Genomic DNA, 27563 nt, shown 5'->3' with positions numbered 1-27563 from the left:
GAATAAAAAGTCATACAGCTAATAATAAGAACACCTTGTTTGAGGACCATTTAACTAAAGAATCATTACTTTATGCTGAAACGATCGACTCTTCATGATTAAGTAAATTGCTTTAGATGCGCACATATCTAGGCGTGGCCTTCTGTTTGCATAATGCAAAGCGCAGTTTCCGTGTCAACGCTGATTTAAATGACGTCAGAATATCTTGCAGTGATTGGTCATTTTGGCAGCCACATGGGTTTATTTTAAAGAGGATTTAATATGGGAGGGGCTAACATTAAGTCGGTGCGAATTGATGAGTAATTTCTTCGTGAATAAGAATGCACGGTCGCTTCGCTGCGCACTGATCTCTTTTCGAAGAAAAAATGTGTAATTGTCAAAGCCGTTGAGCGTCATTGGCACGTCATTCCGGCTGTAAAACAACAGACGAGCGCTCCTGTCTCTCCGTGGTGTTCTTGTTACGAGTAGTATGAAAAATTTGCCTCGCAACTTTATGGAGACACATTTGTTCAAAATTTGTTCGAATCCAATTATTTTATTTATTGAATTATTTCAATTTTCAATACCCGTTTACTAATAAGCCGTTCGCAAAATTAAACTCTTTCTGGTGTATTTTCGAATACAAACTAATTCTTGTTAAAACTTCTAGTGACGATTTACCATGACGTTACAATTTTTAGCCACATAACATAGTACAATTAAATGTTCTATATCTGACCGTACATACCTTGAGAGTCCTTTTAAACTGTCAGTTGCGTTACAGTTCATTTTTTCAGACATGCATTGAAGGGAGCAATGGAAATTAAGGCAGAAATAGAAAATAAACAATTTGTGAAAACTGCAACACTGTTAGGATCTTTGGGTCCCGTCGTTGAATGTCGTCGTGTGTCGTTCATCAACACATAGACTTTATCATTAAGCCGCATTGATCAAAGTCAATAAAGTAACTACAGAGCGATCGCATCGGACGGTCGGACGGTCATAACCCAGATCAGGTGAAAGCGTCTAGATCATCGATACTACACCAATAATGCCACATCTTTTGCACAAGTAATTTAAAAGTATGGAACATATCTGATTATAGTTTTATTAATGCTGGAAATATTTTAATTGTTACAAAAATATACACAATACTATCATAAATGAAGATTAAACAACTATCACCACTAATAATATGTCAATCAGTCTGTATACTAAGAATTCGAGACAATAACTAGATCCGCTCAACAGTCAAATCCCTTTCATGGCACCGACATCTCTCAAAATGTCAAACATTCATAACACTATCAAACATTGTTTCTTTGCTCACTTTTGATTCATGCACATTCTGACACGACGTGATGTTTCAAGGTCACCATAACGATACTTATTGTGGATATGCTGTTCATCTATTTCCACCAAGCCCACGGTTTATCGCTTGGTTCGGCCTTACTATCCTTTACTCCTTGTGCAATTCCTTTGCCCAACATTGGTCCTCCTTTGTGCAAATACATGATTGGCCAAACATGGAATTCAGTATATTTGCCTCTGGTAGTGTACTCTTTGTACTTATCTTTTTCAAACTCCCCTCTAGTCGCTGCAACAGTTACCTCGTTTCTTAATTCTCTTCCACAGATTTTGCTCGAATCGTCGTTATCGTTTTCACATCCTGAACTTGGACTGTTGGTCTTTAGCTTATCTTTTTCTTCTTCAAGTCTCGTGGTGCCATTTTCATCATTTGTCGGAGATGATGCAGGGTCCGAGTCACCATTGACTTCGACTGCGTCCGCGACTGTTTCCCCTCGCTCACCATTCTCAGGTTGCTTATTTGCATTGCTGTCAGTTCTTTCTTTGTTTTCGGACGGTTTTGTTGTTTCAGCAGAATTTGGGTTTTCATTGTTTTTGCATTCATGATCGATTTCGTTATTTCGACGTTCATCAGAGAATCCTGTATTTGGGCTATTTCCTTGGTCCATTGGATCTTCTACTAGTTTGTTCAATGAAGAAGGTTCGGCATTGCCATGACCGTTGTTTACTACCATTTCCTCCCCAGCATCCTCATTCACGCCTGCGTTGGTGGACGGGGAAAGCTCGTCGTTACTCTCTTTTATTTGTGATAGATCTTTCTCCGTAGCATTGTCTTGTGCATTATCTTTGTTTTCTTTATCCTTGTTAATTGAATCTTGACTTGAATCATCATTGCCCGTTGGTGCATCTCCTTGCTGACACGATCCAGTTTCCAAATTTTCATCACAGTCAGTTTCGTCTTTCTTTTCAAACCGTTCTTTTGACTCAGTCGATGAAGGGTTTTCATTGTTTTTGCATTCATGATCGATTTCGTTAATTCGACGTTCATCAGAGAATCCTGCATTTTGGCTATTTCCTTGGTCCATTGGATCTTCTACTAGTTTGTTCAATGAAGAAGATTCGGCATTGCCATGACCGTTGTTTACTACCATTTCCTCCCCAGCATCCTCATTCACGCCTGCGTTGGTGGACGGGGAAAGCTCGTCGTTACTCTCTTTTATTTGTGATAGATCTTTCTCCGTAGCAATGTCTTGTGCATTATCTTTGTTTTCTTTATCCTTGTTAATTGAATCTTGACCTGAATCATCATTGCCCGTTGGTGCATCTCCTTGCTGACACGATCCAGTTTCCAAATTTTTATTACATTCAGTTTCGTCTTTCTTTTCAAACCGTTCTTTTGACTCAGTCGATGAAGGGTTTTCATTGTTTTTGCATTCATGATCGATTTCGTTAATTCGACGTTCATCAGAGAATCCTGCATTTTGGCTATTTCCTTGGTCCATTGGATCTTCTACTAGTTTGTTCAATGAAGAAGATTCGGCATTGCCATGACCGTTGTTTACTACCATTTCCTCCCCAGCATCCTCATTCACGCCTGCGTTGGTGGACGGGGAAAGCTCGTCGTTACTCTCTTTTATTTGTGATAGATCTTTCTCCGTAGCAATGTCTTGTGCATTATCTTTGTTTTCTTTATCCTTGTTAATTGAATCTTGACCTGAATCATCATTGCCCGTTGGTGCATCTCCTTGCTGACACGATCCAGTTTCCACATTTTCATTACTTTCGGTTCCGTCTTTCTTTTCTAACCGTTCTTTTGACTCAGTCGATGAAGGGTTTTCATTGCTTTTGCCTTCAGGTTGTTTTTCGATTTTTTGTCCTTCATCTTGGTCCATGTCATCTGGTGTGATATCTTGACTAGATGAGTCAGTTTCTGTTGTTTCTGCCGTTTCTTTTTCTTCGTCTTTATCGTCTTGACTGTTTGGCTGTTCTCCATTATTAGGAAGTTCATCTCCAGAATTCTCGCTTTTCTGTAAATCTTTATCTTCCTCTTCCCGGTCTCTGATCGGTTTCCATCCTGAACACTCAAGATAAACAGGCGGATCGTTTGCATTCATCAGCAAAGTGAGCTTTAAGCAGAGAGCCATGTATTTCCTGATGTCTTCGATCGATAGCAGCTTTTTAAGAGGCTCATGTCGACAAACACTTTCTATGTATGACGTGTATTTCTGAAAAAGAATAACACAACAGTATTATGCTTATCAAAAGTAATCTAATATGAATTCAGAAACATAAGATAAATCGTAAACGTACACATATTTTGGTCTGTTAAAAATCAGTTGAAAAGAATAATAGTTCTCTCACTATGGTCAAGATAATGTTTCAGATATGTTACTCTTTAATTTAAATTTGCTTAAATCATACTCGAAGTATACATATTGATTTACTTTTTCAATATCCGGAATCAGCTTCCAAGCTTTCGCCTTTCTTCCATCTTTGAGCGCCTTTCGCATTTGCTGCACTTTCGGTAAATCCTTTGGGTGGAAAAAAATAAACTACATGTATGGCTTAATGGTCACAACGGTCAACATATATTTCAAAGAAGATCCTTGGAAAATATAAAGAAAAGCAATGGTAGCATACTTATACCATCTTTACATCATACAAAATATTTAATAGCAAACACATCTTGAACCATCCAAATATTTCAGTGAAATGAAACTTACGTCGTCTAGAAACCATGTTGAGACAACATTCCAGCTTTTCTCAACCTCGTCCTTGCAGAAAATGTAGGATTCCTGAAATGCAGTATTTAGTCATGTTTTTACCATTCTTCAGATGCTTCGTAGACTGTAGCGAACTATGTAGGTGCATTCATAGTGTTTTTGCAAGCATGACTGTGCTTTGTTCATACTACCTACATCAATAGACGACATGAACCAATAAGTTCGGTTATTATATGCTGCATTATTTTTTTTTCAAATGCAAAATGCATCGCTTAATAAGCAAATATTAACGTTTCAAGCTTTTGTAATAAAACACATCATTACCATGACAACGTCCAGTAGAAAGTCTATCATCTGTCTGTCTTGAAATTCATTGTCTTCCATGACCGTGTAAGCGGCTGTCCACTCGTTGTCATATAGTTCACTGAACATCTCCGCCAGCTTTGTGGGTCTATATTCGTCATTTAGATCCACAATGTTAGGATTGTTGTCACGCAATTTGACCGACACCATTTCGCTCAACCTAGTAAATAAGTTTGTGATAAAACTTAATCCATGCTAAACTGAGAACTTTTAGAGGTTTCTTATTACTTATTAGAAATACGAGCATAGAATGTGTACTTCAGATGTATAAATATAAAATTTCCATGCAAAATCAGTATTTTTATTTAGTTAAAGTAGATTCCATCTAATGCAAAATCGAATACCATAAAATGAATAATATTCTAGGACGGAAGTGGAATTTGGATTTTCTTCAAGCACTTTTACTTGTGGGTGAATATCGAAATATTAGTAAAATCATCTTTACCTGAGTATGATTAACTAAATATTAGTAAAATGCTTACCTTCGTAGTGCATCGTGCTTTTCTGCCTCCGCTTCTCTTTTCAGGTTTCGAACTTCAAACAGCTCGTTGTTAAGAATAGTTTTATCTCGTTCAGTTTGCTTGAGTGTTGAATCAAGTTTTCCCTTTTCCATCTGCAGGTGTTTAATCTGGTCGTCTCTTTGTTTTGTGTTGGCTTCAGCGTCATCTAGCTCCTTCTTTGTGTCTCGTAGAATTTTTTCAGTTTGCTTTTGTTTTGAATCGAGGTTTTGGTTCTCCATCATTAGTTGTTTTATGTCGTTATCTTTCTGTTCCTCCGTAATTTTCAATTTTTTATCGCTGTCGTCAATTCGGGCATCCTTTTCCGCCAACATAGTTTCAAACTTTCGTTTCTGTGCTTCCATCTTGTCTTCTATCGTTTCAGCTTCTTTTATAGTTATTGGTAAAGTCTGCCTAAAATAGAAACAGTACAGCTTCATCCATGTTTTTTATTAAATTTCAACAACACCACATTGTTTACAAATAAATACACGTTGATCTTCCCGAAACATGCTTAAGTTTTGGAATCACGATTACAAATGAAACGGGGGTATATACATTATATATTCTTCACTTTATTGCAATTTCATTGAATGTTGGCATTCAGAATGCTTATCATTAATTTTGTTTTTCCATTTATGTAAACATTTCACTTCATCCATTGTTACAAGCATTTTGCATAGATATTACACATGATATAATATTACTTCGACGTATAAACTTATAATGTGAGAGTCAAGTTTAAGCTACAAAATCTGCTTAGTGAGTGCTTAAGCGGTTGTTATGAACGTATACACATACTGGTATTTTATTAAAAATTATAGGAACAGTTGAGTGGATGAAATGGAACATAAACAAACGTACTTACTTGCTTTTGTTAAATGGCCAATGTTTCCAAAATGAAAACAGTTCCAAAGTTCCCCAAAACAGCAATGGTATCCATGAGAACGAAGGTTTCCATGATATCGAGGCTAAAACGATATTACTTTCGTGTTAAATGAGTTCTTTTCTATTTTGGAAAGTCAGATATAATTTAAAACACACTTTACGTACCTTTGCTTGTCTCTGAAAGTGCCTCCATGCCGTTGTTTGATTTCTCTTTATTTTTTCCCCAACTTTTTGGACCCCTGTTATTTCTTCTTTTGTTCCTCTTAGTCTTTTAAAACAGAAAGAGGAAGTATAATTTTATTTATGTACATGACAGGTTTTGCGTATTTTATATGCGGTATTTGTATTGTAAACCGATTCAAAAGTTTGAAACATAATGTTAATTAACGCACTTTCTTTCACGAACTCCTAAAACAGTTGATAATAATACTGTTTAAGCACAATGAACTTCATTCCAAATTGTAAATCAGCCTGTACTACTACACTGAATGATTAAAACTTACTTGTAAAATATCAATCTTAAAGTGGTTAGTTAAGGATATTGATTCGTTTCGTGGACCAGCATGCAAGTAATAAGACAAGATTTACAAAACGAAAAATCACAGTGGGGACAATCTAAGTTATTTAGATTGTAATATGTAATTATTACATGGAGCGGCAAACCACTTAACATACTAGCTAAAGCACGGACTTGATAAGAAAGATAAACTTTAGATAACACGGGTGGCTTTCAAACTTATCTAGAAAGACGTTTTCCTGATGCCTGCTCGATCATTTTTGTCTTTGTTTGTTTAATAAATCATCATTTTTTTGGCAAACGTGAAACAGCTGTTTAACGTTATTGTATATCGAATAATACGGTTATATTTTATTTTAATGCAACTATATGTTGATCATGTATTTAATATATATATATATATATATATATATATATATATATATATATATATATATATATATATATATATATATATATATATATATATATATATATATATATACTTTTGAACCTATTATTACATAAGCAATAACATACGTTTCGATTAAAAAAGTAATTCACTCAGTAACATCTTATAAACATGAACGGCCAACACAAATGATTAGCTTTAAAGCTGCACTCTCACAGATTTACCGTTTTTACAACTTTTTTTTTATTTTTTGTCTTGGAAAGATAATTTTTTTTGTGTAAATACCTGCAAACCAATGATAAAAGATTGCAGACAAAAGATCAGATCGCAGATTTGCATATTTCCGTTCGCAAAATAATGTTTAATAGCTTAAACCGTTATATACTAACGGTTTAAGAAAAATGCATTAAACATTAATTTTTGAACTTCAATATAAAAATCTGCGATCTAATTTTTTGTCAGCAGTCTTATATGACTGATGTACATGTATTTATGCAAAAAATAGCTCGTTCCAAGATGAAAAATAAAAAAGTTCAATCTGTGAAAGTGCAGCTTTAATTAAATACGCCCTTGGAAAACATGACACTTTCAACAGATTATCATCTATTATAATAATTTATAAAACTTTTCATAACAATAACAAAAAATATAATAAGGTACCTTTAAACATCTGTTTTGAAGCTTATGACTTGCAGTCAATCGTTTAATTTGCCAACCCGGAAGTTAATTAAATGCATATATTATTCACGATAAAGAAAACGTTAATCTTGTCTTATATAAATATAGAATAAATAATACATACACAAAGTACAAGTGTATCCGTTCCTTACCATTGTTTACTCCAGTACCCTATTAAACGTCTTTCTCAAGAGTAGAAATTTTGATAACGGAAGTTAAATGCATTAAATTTTACAATTGTATTCCACGAATTTGAATTTGATATTTTTCGTGAATTGAAACCAAAAGTAGAAACTATCATATCATGAAGATAATCATTAAAGGCCCATTACTTGTCTGTTTTATGCGTTCAATTGTAAAACTTTTTCTAAAAGTTTCGAAAAATATATTTAAGTGATCAATTAAGACATGAATACACCACTGTGGACAGATTCTCTGATAGAGTTTCATGTGACTCAAACATAGGAACGGAATTGGAACGAAAGGTCAACATTTGAATGTTTCTTGTTACTGTCTTGTAAATCGTTATGGTTTGGTGGAATATACTTTGAAAGAGAGCAATCAATTGTGTTGTCATTTTTTGCATTTTGGTAGTTGAGTAATATAAGGCTTCAACATTACCCAATCCAACCCGCTATTTTTTGTATTTCTAAATATGATCACATGAACTCCGAGAATACCTTTTTAAAAATTAACTGACTAACTGTGCCTTTTTAATGCATTTTTCTAATTGTCATACTTAAATATTTAAATTCTAATACTGATCAAGCATTTTTCTTGGCGGTCATTTCGCTAGGTTTCCATAACTTCAAATAACTTCATGTGATAGAATGTATATTGTCCCAAAATAAGTACGTAGGCAAAATAGTTTTGTAAGATAAAACACTTTGAATATGATAATAAAGTGAAATGAAGCATTTGTATATTTTTGAAGCTTTCTTTCCGCACAGAATTAAATTTCCTGTACGTGATTTCTATGGTTAAATTATTATTTTTATATTCTTTTTGTCAGCTGTGCATGTGTATACACATTGAATCTTATGTATCGCATATTGTACATGTACCTTCATTGTAAGATATACAATTTTTGAATACATGTCTTTATTTCTGACTTTTTTTTACAATTTATTTTCAATTTGCAGTAATAAATGTCTGCTTGTGATATGGATATTTTTACTAAAATCCTTTATTATTGTCAATAAATTAATTGTTTTGTGAGCAATTCCTGTTTTGGGGAAGTTGCAAAATTACTATCCAGAAGCTAAGAATAAAAATAGAAGAGCAAAAAGCATTTAACAAATGCATGACAAATATGAGACCCACAAACAAAAATGGAGAGTACTTGATATCTTATATGATTAATTAAAAAAATGACATGTGAGTAGTCAAAACAATAATAATAAAAAAAACTTTTTATTGAAATGTTTACAAAATATAATTTTTGTTGCCTTTTATGTAAACATTCTATGCAGAAACTTAATGAGAAAAAATAGTATCCTAGCAGATGTTTATATAATTAAGACATCTCTACAGCTAAACAGGAGGTGCTGTTGTTTTTTCTCGGTTATTCATGATTCTACTTTTAATATAGTAACCTCTGGGGTTTGATCACCTCAATAAAGGAAAACATTATTAGCAAGGTAATCAACATCGTACTTTGCTCTTTACTCTTACTCCTTCAACATATACATCAACAATCTTATGTCCCGGGAGAGGTATGCTTTAAGTACAATTATATATGCAAGTATTTCGCCCTGCGTTCATTGTGTAGATATCGTAAACTAAAAATATGTTAATCAACGTATTAACATGTTTATCAACGTTAGATAATTTACTTTATAAGTATACATGTCTGTATTCACATATATATGTAGGTCTTCGGATTATAAACAGTATTACATGTATGTTTACATTTTCTGCCTGCGATAGATATTTGACCATTAATAACAGTGGTAGTTTAGTAATACTTCAGGTAGTGGTTGATTATATATTTTTGTAATGATTAGAACGTTCAGCCTCAAAGCGTTAGAAATAACTATTTGTTTATGCGTAGAATCCAGCGGAATTCAGCCCGTGATGTCTCCTGGACGTTCATGAATCTGCATGTTTATGAAGTTTTACACCTTTCATTTTTAGAATATAAGCCTAGGATTCAACAGAATTTCAGAATTAGCATATTTACTAAATTTTGCGATCTTACTGTGGTCCAAGACAATTTCACATTGTATAACATTTGATCAAATATGTGTGCATGAAACATTGATTGAATTATAGATGAATGTTTATGAATTAAAAATTGAAATAAGGAATTAAAAATGTTAAAATGATTCAACCTTTAACTTGTGTTTTTATAATGTCAGATATATATATATTAATTGCTGGAAGCCTATAGTTTAAACAAGACACCCAGGTCTCTAACTGAATCGTGTTAGTGCTCATAGTTTAGTAAGCGAAGAACAGAAACATGAGCCATGAATACATGCTCGTGCACAAATGAGATACATGCAGATGTAAACGAACAAAATGATCGTGACTATATAGAACACATATTTTACACATCTTAGTAAGCAAAATAATGATAAGCAATGTTGAGGCTAAAGTAGATAGTCATGTGCCCTTGAATGAAGGCTCATTGGTTAACATTACCCAAAAAGTAACAAATGCAATTCAAAAGATGCATATACGCACTCAGGGTCACACAACAGGTATCGATAAATAAATCAGTGTGAGGATAGTAGGTACAGTTTTTAATCATGTTCAGATGATGACTGATATTTGCAGATAAAAATTATTCTTTTAACAGCAGGAAATAAGAAAATATGAATACATTTTAATGATGAATATGAGTTATGACCATGACCTTTGTCTCTATGATCTTAAAATCAATAGGAGTCATCAGCTGGTCAACATAAACCTAAATGTTAAGTTTGAGGGCAATGGGCGCATGCATTGTCAAGTAATCACACAGACAAGCTTTTTTCGTTCAAGGTCACTGTGACCTTGACCTTTGACCCGATGACCCCTAAAATCATAAGGGGTCATCTACAGGTCAGGCACAACACCCAAGTCAAGTTTAAGGGCCATGGATGCAGGCATTGTCGAGTTATCACTCGAAAAACATTTCGCATGCAAGGTCACTATGACCTTAACCTTTGACCTGAAGACTCCTAAATAAGGGGTCATCTTCTGGTCAGGCCTAACTTCCATGTCTAGTATGATGACCATGGGCTCAAGAATTGTTAAGTTTGCTTTCAATGTCACTGTGACCTTGACCTTTGACCCGATGACCCCTTAAATTAATTGGGGTCAGGCCCAACCTCCTAGTCCAGTTTGAGGTCCATGGGTGCAGGCATTGTCGAGTTATCACTCAGACAACCTTTTATCATTCAAAGTCATGTGACCTTGACCTTTGGCCCGATGGCCCGTCGAACAATAGGGATCATCTACTGGTCAGGCCAAACCTCCAAGTAAAGTTTGAGGACCATGGGTGCATGCATTATCGAGTTATCACTCGGCCAACCTTTTACCATTCAAGGTCGCTGTGACCTTGACCTTTGGCCCGATTACCACAAAAACAATAGGGCCATCTACTGGCCAAACCCAACCTCCAAGTCATGTTTGAAAATAATGGGTGCAGGCATTGTCGAGACATCTCTAGGACAATCTTTTATCACTTTAGGTCACTGTCACCTTGACCTTTGATTTGATGACCCCTTTAATCAATATGGTCATCATCTTGCCAGGTATCACTTGGACAAGCTTTAAAATTATTTTATCATTAAAGGCCACTGTGACCTTTACCTTTAATCAGATGACCCCTAAAATCAATAGTGGTCATCTACTGGTCAGGGCTAACCTTCATGTAAAGTCTAATGTCCATACGTCCAGGAATTGTTGAGTTTAACTCGAACAAGCTTTGGTCTAGCGACGGACCGACCGACCGACCGACCGACATGTGCAAAGCAATATAACCCCTCTTCTTCGAAGGGGGGCACCATAAATGTTCTTTTAGGAATTGGTACACTGGAAGGGGTAAATGTTATACGAGCTGAAATCATATTAAGTCAAGGCGAGATAGTACTTGATAGGATAATAACCAAATACCAACACTTTTCAGACACAACATTGAGAAAGGTAAGTGTGAGTGTGTGTGAGTGTGTGTGTGTATGGGGTGGGCAACTATCGCATCCTCAAAAATTATCTAAAAATTATCTAAAATTAGCTTATTCCCGGTGTGTTGATTTGCAGTGCAGGGGAAATGAAATCCGCAAAACTACGCTAGAGTAAAGCAGGAGTTATTCATCTAAGCTAGACTGCATATGCATATAGACTTTGAATGGCCCTGAAAGGTGTTAATGTACTGAAGGAAAATTAAAAGGCTGATCTTTTTCTCAAGAGTCGCATGTTCGATTCACCGCCTAACCACTAAAGCAAACTAATCATCTCTCGGAAGAGTTGTTAAACGGGGTCCCGTGTGCCAGTGTAATACACTGGTGCACGAAAGCATTAATACGCATACGACTAACATACACAATCATGCAGTGAAAGGGAGATAAAAGGCAAAGGAATATACGCTAAATCTTCGCAAGGGCTAATCGCCTTAGGTAGTTTGGTTTTAGCATTGTTAAAGTAACATAATGAGGGTAGCTAACGATGAGGGCTCACGTGACTCCAGCTTGAGCGCACGGACATCTTATTGCAGTCACGGCAACATTTTTCCTGATAAAGTTGAGGAGAAGCGTAAGAAGTCATACCAAGTGAAGGCTCATTGGTTAACATTATCCAAAAAGTAGAAAATGCAATTAAAAGATGCATGTCGGCACGCAGGGTCACACATCACGTCAGATAAATAAATCATACTCTCACAATATAGACAGACATACACACACATACCACATGGTAAGACATATTCAGATTCTGATAAATATAAATATTCCTTTAAATAGGAGACACAGAAATAGTCTAAAATTACCACCATTTACTAAAAATAAGCTATTGAAAGAATCGCTTTATGAATTTGAAAGTGTGGAAATTGGACAACATTGAAGCATGAGGACTGGTTAGATTTTAGTCAGATAACAGCGTATTGAAATACATTTTGTGTATGCATGGTGAATTGTCTCATGCTTTTATGTCTCACATCACAAAACCCAGTCATATAAACAAGAAGAATGGCAAGACGGTGAGGAGTATGCCGCTATATGCCGCTAAATTAATAAACAACTACAACTTTATAACAAAACATTTGTGAAAAAGGGTACACCAACAAGTTAATAATAATTAGTACGTAGATAGTTTGGACTGGTTGTTAGATGATAAGGCCATATTTTATGTAAACTTATCTAAGGAAACTAGAGACATTGTTGAGACAGTTTACTATTTCGTTCGTCTGCAAGAGAGTAAACATAATTCAAAAATACAATAAAAACTACAGGGACATGGTAAAAACACTGTTACACCCTGAGACAAAAAGCAAGGAACAAAACACCAATGTTCTTGAGACACAAACGTATATTTACACCTCAACTTCCATTCCTTAAATGAACTGCCTTTCGGCAATTGCGTTCGCAATTCCTCGCATAACAAATACCACAAAACCAAACACCACTGAAAGACCACACAATCATCAAAATAAATTTATCGATTAATGATGGTTAAGTACAATATAAGCCAAGTACATCTTTAACGAGAGCAAGCTGTATGCATCGGGGTGAGGATAGTGAAAATGAGAATGAGTCAGAGCACCCTACGACCCCACCCCCTGCCAAAAAGAATCAAACAGAAAAACAACAACATTAAAACAAAAAGCAACAACAAAACAACAACAGCAACAACAAAATACCCAAAACGCAAAAGTTATCACAAAAGATAACGCATCTTCTCAAGCACTGAGTCAAACGATTTAGACAAATAAAAATATACTGTCTGGGAACTGATAGCTATAACTTCACTTCAAGGAAAAGGTCAAAACATTCAAGGTATACATTTCAAGGTAACTCAAAAAACTATCAAAACGGGAAACAAAATATGAAAATAATCATACATGAAAAGCAAGTTTTTTTTCTGTCATGAATCTCAAACAACTATTAAAACTGGAAACAAATATGAAAATAATCATACATGAAAAGCATGATACTGCCCAAATTATTATGCATGACAGATTCAAAATAGCTATAAATTAATGTTTTTTTAGGAACTGGTACATTGGAAGGGGTAATTTTTAGACCAGCTTACATCATATAAAGTCAATGCGAGAAAGTACTTGGTGGAATAATTACCAAATACCAACACTATTCAGACACAACATTGAGAAAGGTAACTTGAGAAGTCCAGTGTGTGTGTTTGGGGGGGATTTGGGGCAATCATCGCATCCACAATACTTATATAAAATTAGCTTATCCCCGATGTTTTGATTTGCGGTGCAGGGGAAATGAATTCCGCAAAAATACGCTAGTGCATAACAAGAGTTATTCACCTAAGCTAGGCTGCATATGCATATAGACTTTGAATTGCCCTGGAAGGTGTTCATGTACTAAAGGAAAATTAAAAGCCGATCTTATTCTCAAGAGTCGCATGTTCGATTCACCGCTTTACCACCAAAGCAAGCTAATCATCTCCTGGGAAAGACGTTAAACGGGGTCCCATGTGTCAGTGTTATACACTGATGCACGAAAGCTCTAATACGCATACGACTAACACATGCAGTGTAAGGGAAACAAGAGCCAAAGGAACATACGCTAAATTTTCACAAGGGTTAGTCGCACTAGGTAGTTTGGTTATAGCATGGTTAAAGTAGAATAGTGAGGATAGCGTAGGGTGAGGAATCATGTGACTTCAGCGGGGTTTTCACATGGGTCACCACGGGTCAAAACCGTAAAACAACAAACAAGTAAGTGATGTCAACTTATTTTTTTGACAGAAAATATATGAACATATTTTTAAGCTATAAAAGATTATGGTATTTTCTGCTTCTACACGTTTGAAATATTTTTGATATGCTTGTATTTTAACATTGCAATCCGCTTGGCTAAAATTTTAACTAGAGACAATTTTGTAGATTGAAGAAATGCTTCGTGTGCCGTAAGCTTTTGTTTTGTATGTATTTCTTAGTAATGAGTTATATTTAAGAAATTAGACAAGCGTTAAAAGAGAATGAACTTCTTCTTAGCTTTATAAAGAAAGCTATGTTTAAACGGTATGTTTTACTACTTTATGGTAACATGATTATTTTTATTTTATAGTTTGAATTTCTATCTCAACTGTGACGATAATGCATAAAACATCTATTATATATCAACTTGATCGATTTAAAAATGTAAAATTCATGTTTTGGGAAGGCCGCCAACTCTGTTGGAGACGGAATCGGCCCACGCACATTTCACCACATTTCAAACCGAGGTGGATATATGCAACGCCATTCTAGAAGGTAAACAATATAACTGCCCACACTCCAGTTAAATCTCCTTCTTCGAAAAATAAGTTAAAATATCTTTATTCAGAAGTAATCAGGAAATAATAAGATGCACTGACAAAGAAATGGTCTACCATGAAAATGACCTACCCTCGTTAGATATAATTGATAGCTTTGACGTCATAGAAGAAAATGCCACCAATTAAACAACGAATGTAGAATCACAAACCTCAAGTATTTATGATGATAAAGACTTACATGAATTTATGACACTCTCACCGGAAGATGGCAACGTGTCGAGATGCACAAACAGTACGAACATTTCAAAAAAGTATGGCTAACCTATTGTTGCAAGGAGAACATAAATGATAAAAAAGCAAAATGGTTCTGAGATGGTTAGGAAATTACGAATAAATTCACACTTTAACAAAAAGATTAGGGTCGGGGGGAAAAATAGGGTCAGTCGGGTAAGTGGAAACGAACAATGGTTTATTACGCCTTGTTATAACTTATATTTTGTTGTGATCAGAAAGCATATTTGGAAGTGTAAGGATGTGTAAGATGGCAGGAAACGTTTGGTGTTTGTCAGATTGTTTCCAATCACCCAGCGGAGCTGTTGTCAGAAGCCTAAGACGTGATTTACCCCGGCAGAGAAAGTAATTTCGTCCGTAATTAGTCTTAAATCGTTAAGAACAATCAGAGTATGGTGTACAAAAATCAACAGTGAACAATTTACCAGCTTCACTGGTGTCTATATTTAGTAACAGTCACTCAAGAATGTAAAGTTAGACAATCAAAATTAAATTCTGTATTTTATAGAATTAAGTTTGCCCATATCATTGCAAATGAAAGTAATTCATGTGACGATGCCTGGTTCAAACATGTCTATCAGGCTGTTTGAGTAACAGTCGTTTAGACCACAAACAAGAAGAACCCCATAACTATAACTTTAAGTTTTTAAAACAATCATAGTATCTATTGTAAATGAAAGTAATTCTTGTGACGATTCCTGGTTTAAACATGTCTTTCAGGCTGTATAAGTAAAAGTTGCTTAACAATAGGAACCCCATTACTATCGGTATTTTAAAAGGGAATATGTTGGAATACTTTAAAATCTGGGATACGGATTCATCAGAGGCCATATTTTAATCTATGCAAATGTGTGAAAATTCAAATACGTATACAGTTAGCATATTTCCCAAACCAATGTGTTAGACTTCTTAATATGATTTGTTTAAGGCGAAATAGAAGAAAAGAAATTGAGATATATTTCCAACCCATCACAACACTGTATTGAATTATAAGAACGCTTTTGCTTCAAGCTGGTTTTCTATTCCTAAAATTAACACATGTATGTTTCCATTTTCAAGGTCGTAAATGGAAATTGGTTTGGCTATGGTTTGTCATGACATATCTGTTAGCGTTATTTATGAAGTATTTACTTAGTTTTGTTCTATTATGAAAGTGTCTGTGTACGGTATCAGACGTTCCGAATTGTGGTCTACCAATACTGAGTCGATATCGCGCTGATGAGGCCAAGATTAAATCGAAAGAAGGATATTTCGCAGCCGCTTTTCAACCAAATGGATATATGTTTCCAAATTTATATGTCAACAGATTTCAGTAAGTACAAGTATCATTTCCAGAAACTGTTTGTGTTGTGGTGTATTTTAAGATAAGTGAAAAATTGGTTTACTCACATTTTAAGTGAGTAAATATAATCGTTTCCGTTTCCAAATTGGCGAATGGTCGTCTGTTTGTGAGTAAATTGTAAAGGTACGGGGTTATCGTTCCGCGTATATAAGGTTGTCGGTGGCGTGTTTGCTCCATTCGATGCTTTTAACGTTTGCAGCAATTTAAGTTGTGTTGATAATGTCGGTGTCATGCCTGCCATCCTACCCGTTTTAGGTTTTTTGAAGGTCGTTATTATCGTAAAATGTTAGTGTTGTATTGTTTTTCGCACCTGAAATTGAGCTTTATTTTTCTAGAAGTAAGCAAGAGCATATTCTGGTCTTATATTAGCACGATTTTTTAAGTGTTTAGTTTCAGTCAAAAGTCTTTAGTGTTACTGACCAATGTCGTAGTGTGTACCACGTCAAAAATCCAGAGACGTTTTTCGGGTGAATATTTCGATCACGGTCTTCTTCTGGATTATGAACGCTACCTTTGAAAAAGAAAAACCTACTAGACATTTTGAAATTGAACTGTTTGATTTTCTGCTGCCAATAACAAACCAATCATCCTAATATTTTTAATGCTGTCCTTTTTCAATGTTGGGCATTGGACAGATGGCTTTCAAAAAGCTCACTATTGCGCAGTGCTTCAATCTGAAACATTTGGAAAGATGTGGTATGACGGGCTGGCCGGGAAACTAGGACCACTACCAGATGACCTCCATACTTGGACATCTTCTCACGCTCTTTATTGTCATATCTAGAAACTGTTCTGTTCAACCCATTTGAATTTAATGATACAAATACATGATTTATAAACAAATAAAAGATATAAGCGTTTTTTCGCGCGTTCTTAACTAGGGTGTAAATCATAATAATGCATTTAAATAAAGATATTTTTACATCAACATATACTGTGCCCTTTTAACAACCTTAATTGTGGTCAATGGAAGTCTATCGTTGATATGTGATATAATAACAGTGTTGTAATTATGATCACTATCATATGTTGACAATCATTATCAGTAGCTGTATGAAGAAAGCTAAACATACCACATTGGAAAATGGACATTCAAAACGAAAGTCGTGCTGGCACGACATTTGACATTGGACATTCAAAAATGAGAGGTCGTGCTAGCACGAAATCAAACATTAGAAATTCAAAAATGAATGTCGTGCTGTCACGACATTGGACATTTGGCTTTTGGAAAGTTGTGATATGACGGGCTGGCCGGGATATTTGAACCTATCCAATGTCAAATGTCGTGCCAACACAGCTTTCATTTTTGAATGTCTAATTTCGTGCTTGCACAACATTTATTTTTGAATGTCCAATGTCAAATGTCGTGCCAGCACGACTTTCATTTTTGAGTGTCCAATATCCAATGTAGTGCTGGCACATCATTCATTCTTGAATGTCTACTGTCCAATGTCGTGCATGCAAGACGTTCAGTTTTGAATATACAATGTCAAAAGTTGTGACATTAATTTGTGAATGTACAATATTGTGCCAGCACGAATAACATTTTTGAACGTCCAATGTCGTGGCAATTTTGAAAGACTTATGTTCAAAGTCTTGCCAGCACGACTTTCATTTTTGAATGTCCAGTGTCAAAATGTCGTGCCAGCGCGTCTATCATTTTAAAATGTCCAATGTCAAATGTCATGCCAGCGCGACTCTCATTTTTGAATATCCAATTTCTAATGTCGTGCCAGCACGACTTTCATTTTTGAAAGTCCAATGTCGTATGTTAAGCTAACTACATACAGGTATTATCAGTCGGGTCTGAACTAACTGTATAGTAATTACTTGCTAACAATGAATGTCCATGTATGTGTTTTGTGATAATGCGCTCGTAAGGACCAAAATTTTCTTAATCCCACGGGAGCTGAAAGAGTACTGTCATTATCCTTGGTGCGTCTTCGTATGTCGTTGATATATCCACTGGTAGAATCGCATTGACACCGTATAGACACCGCAGCAATCAAACGGATGCCGTACGACAATTGGTAAAAAACTATGAAAATAAAATAAAATCGCACCCGTACGATTTTCTAAGTAACCTATTTGAATATCACATGATGTTCATACGAGGCACTCAAAAGCCCCTTACGATGAGTTTAAATCGTGTAAAATGCCAATGGAGCCGCAGGGACGCCGAGTGGTGTCGGGAGGAATATCATGCTACCCTTGTGGCTTGCACATGGTCAACCAAACACCACGCGGGTCCCTTCGAATATGTAACCGCTACAAATATATGAAGCAGAGTCCTGCAATACCCCAGTTTCCCACAATCGTAGAAATTCACTGTAGATAGAAACATTCGTACGGGGACGGTGGGTAAGTGACAGTACAATTATATAACGAATACTTTAAAAGTTAAAAATGAATGATAACAGTTTTCATGAAAAATGTCTTGTTTTTCTGTCAACCAAATATTGATAATGATGTTAAAAACAGCTGTTTTCTGCATTTTTAGGAGTTTTCAGCGTTACTTAAACACGTAAAACATCTGAAAAGAAAGCACATGTACTACCATTAAGAATGTACTTAACTGTGTTTGATTTTTAAGATTAAACGATTTTCTAAGGTATAAGTGCATAAGAGTATGCTGCAGTAGCCAAATGCATGTCAAATAGAAAGTGGAGGTTTTATGAACATTTTCCGCTTTTGATCGGATTGCGTTTGTATAGTTATAAAGCTAATAATAAAAACACCTTGTTTTAGGACCATTTAACTGAACAATCATTACTTATTGCTGAAGACAATCGACTTCTCATAATTAAGCAAATTGATTTAAATGCGCATATAGCCACACCTTCTGTTTGCATACATGCAAAGGCGCAACTTCCGTGTCAACGCTGATTTTAAGACGTCAGACGTCTTGCAGTGATTGGGCATTTTGAAGTTATTTTATTTATTGAATTATTTCAATTTTCAATACCTTTATTAATAAGAAATTCGCAAAATGAAGCTCTTTCTAATATACTACTCAAAATTTGATAAGGATCACTTGTTTAGTAATTTGTAAAAACTTACATGCATGCTTATTTAATTTCAAAGCATTAGTTTTATCCCTTCGTAGGCCTCTAGAATGTTCGATGATTTTGATTGTATTGCTACCAGCGCGTACACTGGCGGCACAAAAAACTGCATACCCACGAAATAAGGCCATATGGCATACATGTAACAACTTAAACATGTGGTCATTTCTTGTTTTTCGCTTCGTTTTACTCGGACCATCTACCACATTGTTTTCAAAATGCCAAACAGAAGACGTTTAACTCCTGATGAAATGCATGTTGGCATTGGAATGCTGGAGGCAGGGTTGTCTCAGAGGGCTGTGATAGAACACCTGAATGTGTCACAAAGAGTAGTTTGCAGGATGTTGAATCGTTATCAAACAAATGGAAATGCTCAACACCGACATGGTGGTGGTTGTGCAAAGGTTACCTGATGTTCAGGATCGTTACATTGCGGTTTTAGCCAGACGTAACCGCTTTCGTAACGCCACTTCGTTACGTTACGTAATGGCTTCCAGAACGCCACAAAAGTAAGAGTTTCAACGCAAACCATCAGAAATCGTTTACATAGAGCTGGCTTGATGGCACGACGACCGGCAATTCGCATCCCATTGACCTGATACCACATCCAGGAGCGTTTGGACTTGGCACGTTAACACGTTGGATGGACGTTAAACGAATGGATCACAGTGCTTTTTACAGACGAGTCAAAGTTTGGTATTGACTTTACAGAATGACGTTCCAGAGTGTGGAGGGGACGTAATGAACGTTTTGCTCCAGTTTGTGTCGCCGAACATGACCGTTATGGCAAGGGCTCAGTCATGGCATCGGCCGGAATCAGCATGCATGGGAAAACAGTCTTATACGTAATTGAAAACGGTACGTTGACGGCTCGTTATTGTAACGAGATCCTGGACGTTTATGTTCGATCGCATGGAGGTGCAATCGTCCCTGATTTAATTCTCATGGATGATAATGCGCACCCACACAGAGCAATCATCACAAACCAATTTTTGGAAAATGCTACCATCGAGAGAATGGACTGGCCAGCTCGTTCCCCCGACATGAAACCGATCGAGCATGCCTGGGACATGCTTCAGAAAGCTGTTTCTACTCGTCCGGTCCAGCCAACAACGGTTCCTCAGCTCAGAACAGCGCTTCAGGAGGAATGGGCCAGACTCCCTCAGCAACAGCTCCGGAGGCTTATCACCAACATGCGGAGGCGATGTCAAGCTGTTATTGACGCTCGTGGACATCACATACGCTACTAACATTGGTTTATGAAAAGTTCAAAGATATTCTGTTGACTTTCCAAATTTGTTGACAACCTGATATACGCCTGCTTTTGACCCCTATCATGTTTAGGAGTCCGTTACGCTTGAACGTAATTGGTTTGGTACTGATATCTTATGACATTTGAAACCTGAAACAATGCCATTTGATAACATTTAGTGTTAATATATTGTTTTCTTGAAATACGTATGTACTTTATATTAAAAAACATGATCCCTCATCAAATTCTGAGTAGTATATATATTTTCAAATACAAGCTAATTCTTGTTAAAACTTCTAGTGACGACTTACCATGACGTTACAATTTTTTTGCCACATAACATAGTACAATTAAATGTTCTTTCTTTGACCGTATAAACATTGAGAGTCCTTTTAAACTGTAAATTGCATTATAGTTAATTTCTTCAGAAATTTATTGAAGGAAACAGTGAAAATTTAGGCAAAAATAGAAAATAAACAGTTAGTGAAAAATGGAACACTGTAAGGAACTTTGGGTCCCATCGTTGAATGTCGTCGTGCGTCGTTCAGCAACACATATAATTTATCATTAAGCCGCATTGATCAAGGTAAAAAAGTCACTACAAAGCGATCGCATCGGACTGTCATAACCCGGAGCAGATGAAAGCGTCTAGATCATCGAGCTTACACCAATAATGCCACATCTTTTGCATAAGTAACTTAATAATAGAATCGAACATATCTGATTATAGTTTAATTAATGCTGGAAATATTTTAATTGTTACAAAAATATACACAATACTATCATAAATGAAGATTAAACAACTATTACCAATATATGTCAATCAGTCTGTATACTAAGAATTCGAGACAATAGATCCACTCAACAGTCAAATTCCTTTCATGGCACCGATATCTCTTAAAACGTCAATCATTCATTACACTATCAAACAATGTTTCACTGCTCACTTTTGATTCATGCACATCCTGGCAAGACATGATGTTTCACGAACATCACAACGATCATTATTGTGGATATGCTGTTCATCTATTTCCACCAAGCCCACGGTTTATCGCTTGGTTCGGCCTTACTATCCTTGACTCCATGTGCAATTCCTTTCCCCAACATTGGACCATTTTTGTGCAAATACATGACTGGCCAAACATAGAATTCTGTATATTTGCCTCTGGTCGTGTACTCTTTGTACTTATCTTTTTCAAACTCCCCTCTTGTCGCTACAGCAGTTTCCGCGTTACTTAATTCTCCTTCACTGATTTTGTTCGAATCGTAGTTATCGTTTTGTTGTTCTAGTTGTTTAACAGACGGCTCAAATTCTGAATTTGGATCGTTGCTCTCTGGCATACCCTTTTCATCTTTACGCCCAGTCGTTTCAGGGGATTCTTCAAAGTTGTTTTCGTAAATTTGGGCTTTCTGAGTGTCATGTTCACAATTTGTCGGAAATGCTGCGCCAGGGTCGATGCTGGCTTTTTGACAAGGCTGCTTGTTGTTTTCCATTTCTCCTGCTATTTTTTCAGTCATAGAACCTTGATCGTCATCACTTTGAAATGGGGCAAGGGTTTCTTGAGGCTCTTCTCTTTTGGCGTCTACGTTCTGTCCTGCATCGTTTACTGAATTTAATTTAGTTTCAGCGATTTGACCGCCGTTTTCTATTCTTTCCTGTTCAGAATCCCCAATCACGCCTGGTGTGGCGTTGATCTGACCTTTCAGCGCAGCATCTTTGTTTTCTGTGTCATCACTATTTAAATCTTTACCCGAGTCAACATTGCCCTTAACTGCTTCTCTTTCCCCATCTAATTCAGCTTCAATATTTTTAATGCTGTCAGTTCCTTCTTTGTTTTCGGACGGTTTTGTTGACACAGTCAAATTAGGGTGTTCATTGTTTCCGCTTACATGTTGGCTTTTGTCAATTTGACATTCACCAGAGCAGCCTGCATTTTGGCTTTCTTCTGGGTCCAATTCATCTTCTCCTTGTTTGTTATCTTCATTAATTTGAACGTTATTTTCTATCCCTTCCTCCCCGATATCCTCAGTATCACCTTCTTTTTTAAAATCTTGACCCGAGTCACCATTTCCCGTAGGTGCTTCTCCTTGCTTGTCAGTTCCAACGACGTTGGACGAATCTTTGTCTTCTTTGTTTTGAATTTTTGGCTGTTCTCCATTACCAGGAAGTTCAGGTACAGAATGTTCGCTTTCCAGTAAATCTTTATCTTCCTCTTGCCGGTCTCCTATCGGTTTCCACCCAGAACACTCAAGGTAAACAGGCGGATCGTTTGCATTCATCAGCAAAGTGAGCTTTAAACAGAGAGTCATGTATTTCTTGATGTCTTCGCTCGAAAGCAGGTGTTTAAGAGGCTTATGTCGACAAATATTTATTATGTATGACTTGTATTTCTGAAAAAAGTAACACAACAGTATTATGCTAATGAAAAGTAATGCTCAATATGAATTTAGACACAAAGGATAAATCGTATACGTACACCAATTTGGCGCAGTTAAAAAAAATGAGTTGAAAAGAATACTATTTTCCTCACTTTTTTCAAGATAATATTTCAGAAAGTTTACTCGTTTATTCAAATTAATTTATTTCATACAAGTATACATGTTGATTTACTTGTTCAATATCTTGAAGCCGCTTCAAAGCGATCACTTTTCTTCCATCTTTTGGCGCCTTTCGCATTTGCTGCACTTTCGGTAAACCCTTTGCGTGGAAACATAAACTGTATGTATGACTTAATTGTCACAACTGTGCACACATATTATCAAGAAGACCCTTGGCAAATGTATGGAAAATCAATCGCACCATAATAAAAAAATATAACCACATTTGCATCATACAAAATATTTAATAGCAAACACATAATGAACCATCCAAATATTTCAGTAAAATGAAACTTACGTCGTCTAGAAACCAATCTGAGACAACATTAAAGCTTTTCTCAACCTCGTCCTTGCAGAAAAGGTAGGATTCCTGAAATGCAATATTGAGTCATGTTTTACCATTCTTTAGATTCTTCGTAGACTATAGCGAACTATGTAGGTACATTTATAGTGTTTTTGCAAGTGTAACTGTGCTTTGTTCATACAACCTACATGCATAGACGACATGAATCAATAAGCTTGGTTATTATATGCTGCATTGTTGGTTTTTCAAATGCAAAATACATCGCTTAATAAGCAAATATTAACGTTTCTAGCTTTTCTAACCAAAATCATTACCATGACAACGTCAAGTAGAAAGTCTATCATCTGTCTATCTTGAAACTGCTCGTCTTCCATGACCATGTAAGCGGCTGTCCACTCGTTGTCATATAGTTCACTGAACATCTCCGCCAGTTTCGTAGGTCTGTATTCGTCGCTGAGGTTGACGATGTCATGATTTTCGTCATGAAAGATTACCGACACCATCTCATCCAACCTAGGTTATAATTTAACGATACAACTTTAGACTGAAGTTTAATGATAATTTTTCATATGCTAACATATTGTCAAGCTGAATACAATAAAGGGAACCTATTTAAGGCCTCCGAACTGAGAATGATGTATTCGTCATTTAGGTCCACAATGTTAGGATTGTTTTCACGCAATTGGACTGACACCATTTCGCTCAACCTAGTAAATAAGTTTGTGATAAAACTGAATCCATGCTAAACTGAGAAGTTTTTGGAGGTTTCTTATTACTTATTAGAAATACGATCATAGTATGTGTACTTCAGATGTATAAATATAAAATTTCCATGCAAAATCAGTATTTTTATTTAGTTAAAGTAGATTCCATCTAATGCAAAATCGAATACCATAAAATGAATAATATTCTAGGACGGAAGTGGAACTTGGATTTTCTTCAAGCATTTTTACCTGTGGGTGAATATCGAAACATTAGTTAAATGCTTACCTTCGTAGTGCATCGTGCTTTTCTGCCTCCGCTTCTCTTTTCAGCTTTCGAACTTCAAACAGCTTTTCCTCAGTGTCGTGAAGCTGTTTTCTTACTGTTAGGAGCTCGTTGTTAAGAATAGTTTTATCTCGTTCAGTTTGCTTGAGTGTTGAATCAAGTTTTCCCTTTTCCATCTGCAGGTGTTCAATCTGGTCGTCTCTTTGTTTTGTGTTGGCTTCAGCGTCATCTAGCTTCTTCTTTGTGTCTCGTAGAATTTTTTCAGTTTGCTTTCGTTTTGAATCGAGGTTTTGGTTCTCCATCTTTAGTTGTTTTATGTCGTTATCTTTCTGTTCCTCCGTAATTTTCAATTTTTTATCGCTGTCGTCAATTCGGGCATCCTTTTCCGCCAGCATAGTTTCAAACTTTCGTTTCTGTGCTTCCATCTTGTCTTCTATCGTTTCAGCTTCTTTTATAGTTATTGGTAAAGTCTGCCTAAAATAGAAACAGTACAGCTTCATCCATGTTTTTTTATTAAATTTCAACAACACCACATTGTTTACAAATAAATACACGTTGATCTTCCCGAAACATGCTTAAGTTTTGGAATCACGATTACAAATGAAACGGGGGTATATACATTATATATTCTTCACTTTATTGCAATTTCATTGAATGTTGGCATTCAGAATGCTTATCATTAATTTTGTTTTTCCATTTATGTAAACATTTCACTTCATCCATTGTTACAAGCATTTTGCATAGATATTACACATGATATAATATTACTTCGACGTATAAACTTATAATGTGAGAGTCAAGTTTAAGCTACAAAATCTGCTTAGTGAGTGCTTAAGCGGTTGTTATGAACGTATACACATACTGGTATTTTATTAAAAATTATAGGAACAGTTGAGTGGATGAAATAGAACATAAACAAACGTACTTACTTGCTTTTGTTAAATGGCCAATGTTTCCAAATTGTAAACAGTTCCAAAGTTCCCCAAAGCAGCCATGGTATCCATGAGAACGAAGGTTTCCATGATATCGAGGCTAAAACGATATTACTTTCGTGTTAAATGAGTTCTTTTCTATTTTGGAAAGTCAGATATAATTTCAAACACACTTTACGTACCTTTGCTTGTCTCTGGAAGTGCCTCCATGCCGTTGTTTGATTTCTTTTTATTTTTTCCAAAACTTGTTTTACCCTTGTTCTTTCTTCTGTTGTTACCCTTTTAAAACAGAAAGAGGAAGTATAATTTTATTTATGTACATGACAGGTTTTGCGTATTTTATATGCGGTATTTGTATTGTAAACCGATTCAAAACTTTGAAACATAATGTTAATTAACGCACTTTCTTTCACGAACTCCTAAAACAGTTGATAATAATACTGTTTAAGCACAATGAACTTCATTCCAAATTGTAAATCAGCCTGTACTACTACACTGAATGATTAAAACTTACTTGTAAAATATCAATCTTAAAGTGGTTAGTTAAGGATATTGATTCGTTTCGTGGACCAGCATTCAAGTAATAAGACAAGATTTACAAAACGAAAAATCACTGTGGGGACAATCTAAGTTATTTAGATTGTAATATGTAATTATTACATGGAGCGGCAAACCACTTAACATACTAGCTAAAGCACGGACTTGATAAGAAAGATAAACTTAAGATAACACGGGTGGCTTTCAAACATATCTAGAAAGACATTTTCCTGATGCCTGCTCGATCATTTTTGTCTTTGTTTGTTTAATAAATCATCATTTTTTTGGCAAACGTGAAACAGCTGTTTAACGTTATTGTATATCGAATAATACGGTTATATTTTATTTTAATGCCAACTATATGTTGATAATGTATTTGATATATATATATGTACTTTTGAACCTATTATTTGTATACATTACATAAGCAATAACATACGTTTCGATTAAAAAAGTAATTCACTCAGTAACATCTTAGAAACATGAACGGCCAACACAAATGATTAGCTTTAAAGCTGCACTCTCACAGATTTACCGTTTTTACAACTTTTTTTTATTTTTTGTCTTGGAAAGAGAATTTTTTTTGTGTAAATACCTGCAAACCAATGATAAAAGATTGCAGACAAAAGATCAGATCGCAGATTTGCATATTTCCGTTCGCAAAATAATGTTTAATAGCTTAAACCGTTATATACTAACGGTTTAAGAAAAATGCATTAAACATTAATTTTTGAACTTAAATATAAAAATCTGCGATCTAATTTTTGTCAGCAGTCTTATATGACTGATGTTCATGTATTTATGCAAAAAATAGCTCGTTCCAAGATGAAAAATAAAAAGAGTTCAATCTGTGAAAGTGCAGCTTTAATTAAATACGCCCTTGGAAAACATGACACTTTCAACAGATTATCATCTATTATAATAATTTATAAAACTTTTCATAACAATAACAAAAAATATAATAAGGTACCTTTAAACATCTGTTTTGAAGCTTATGACTTGCAGTCAATCGTTGAATTTGCCAACCCGGAAGTTAAGCAAATGCATATATATTCACGATAAAGAAAACGTTAATCTGGTCTTATATAAATATAGAATAAATAATACATACACAAAGTACAAGTGTATCCGTTCCTTACCATTGTTTACTCCAGTACCCCATTAAACGTCTTTCTCAAGAGTAGAAATTTTGATAACGGAAGTTAAATGCATTAAATTTTACAATTGTATTCCACGAATTTGAATTTGATATTTTTCGTGAATTGAAACCAAAAGTAGAAACTATCATGTCATGAAGATAATCATTAAAGGCCCATTACTTGTCTGTTTTATGCATTCAATTGTAAAACTTTTTCTAAAAGTTTCGAAAAATATATTTAAGTGATCAATTAAGACATGAATACACCACTGTGGACAGATTCTCTGATAGAATTTCATGTGACTCAAACATAGGAACGGAATTGGAACGAAAGGTCAACAT

At 35.5% G+C, this 27563-nt stretch overlaps 1 protein-coding gene across 9 annotated transcripts; it reads right to left on the bottom strand.

Moving 5' to 3' along the window:
* Window positions 1-1075: 1075 nt before the first annotated feature.
* Window positions 1076-27361, bottom strand: LOC128228142 (myb-like protein X). 9 transcript variants are annotated; one of them, XM_052939281.1, is made up of 8 exons: window positions 27223-27361; window positions 25729-25825; window positions 25544-25646; window positions 24618-25088; window positions 4335-4533; window positions 4011-4082; window positions 3732-3818; window positions 1076-3512 (listed from the first exon to the last, which is right to left on the bottom strand). In XM_052939281.1, the coding sequence occupies exons 1-8, from the start codon at window positions 27223-27225 to the stop codon at window positions 1389-1391; spliced, it is 3156 nt and encodes a 1051-aa protein (XP_052795241.1). In that variant the 5' UTR covers window positions 27226-27361; the 3' UTR covers window positions 1076-1388. The 9 variants fall into 9 exon arrangements, with proteins under 9 accessions (XP_052795241.1, XP_052795243.1, XP_052795250.1 ...); XM_052939283.1 differs by having other exon boundaries at window positions 27195-27331; XM_052939290.1 differs by lacking the exons at window positions 24618-25088; window positions 25544-25646; window positions 25729-25825; window positions 27223-27361 and adding exons at window positions 4856-5284; window positions 5739-5841; window positions 5924-6026; window positions 27054-27107.
* Window positions 27362-27563: the final 202 nt, after the last annotated feature.

Source organism: Mya arenaria, chromosome 3 (genome assembly GCF_026914265.1).
Source record: "Mya arenaria isolate MELC-2E11 chromosome 3, ASM2691426v1".
NCBI classification, from domain to species: domain Eukaryota; kingdom Metazoa; phylum Mollusca; class Bivalvia; order Myida; family Myidae; genus Mya; species Mya arenaria.
This window is presented reverse-complemented; position numbering and strand designations above follow the sequence as displayed.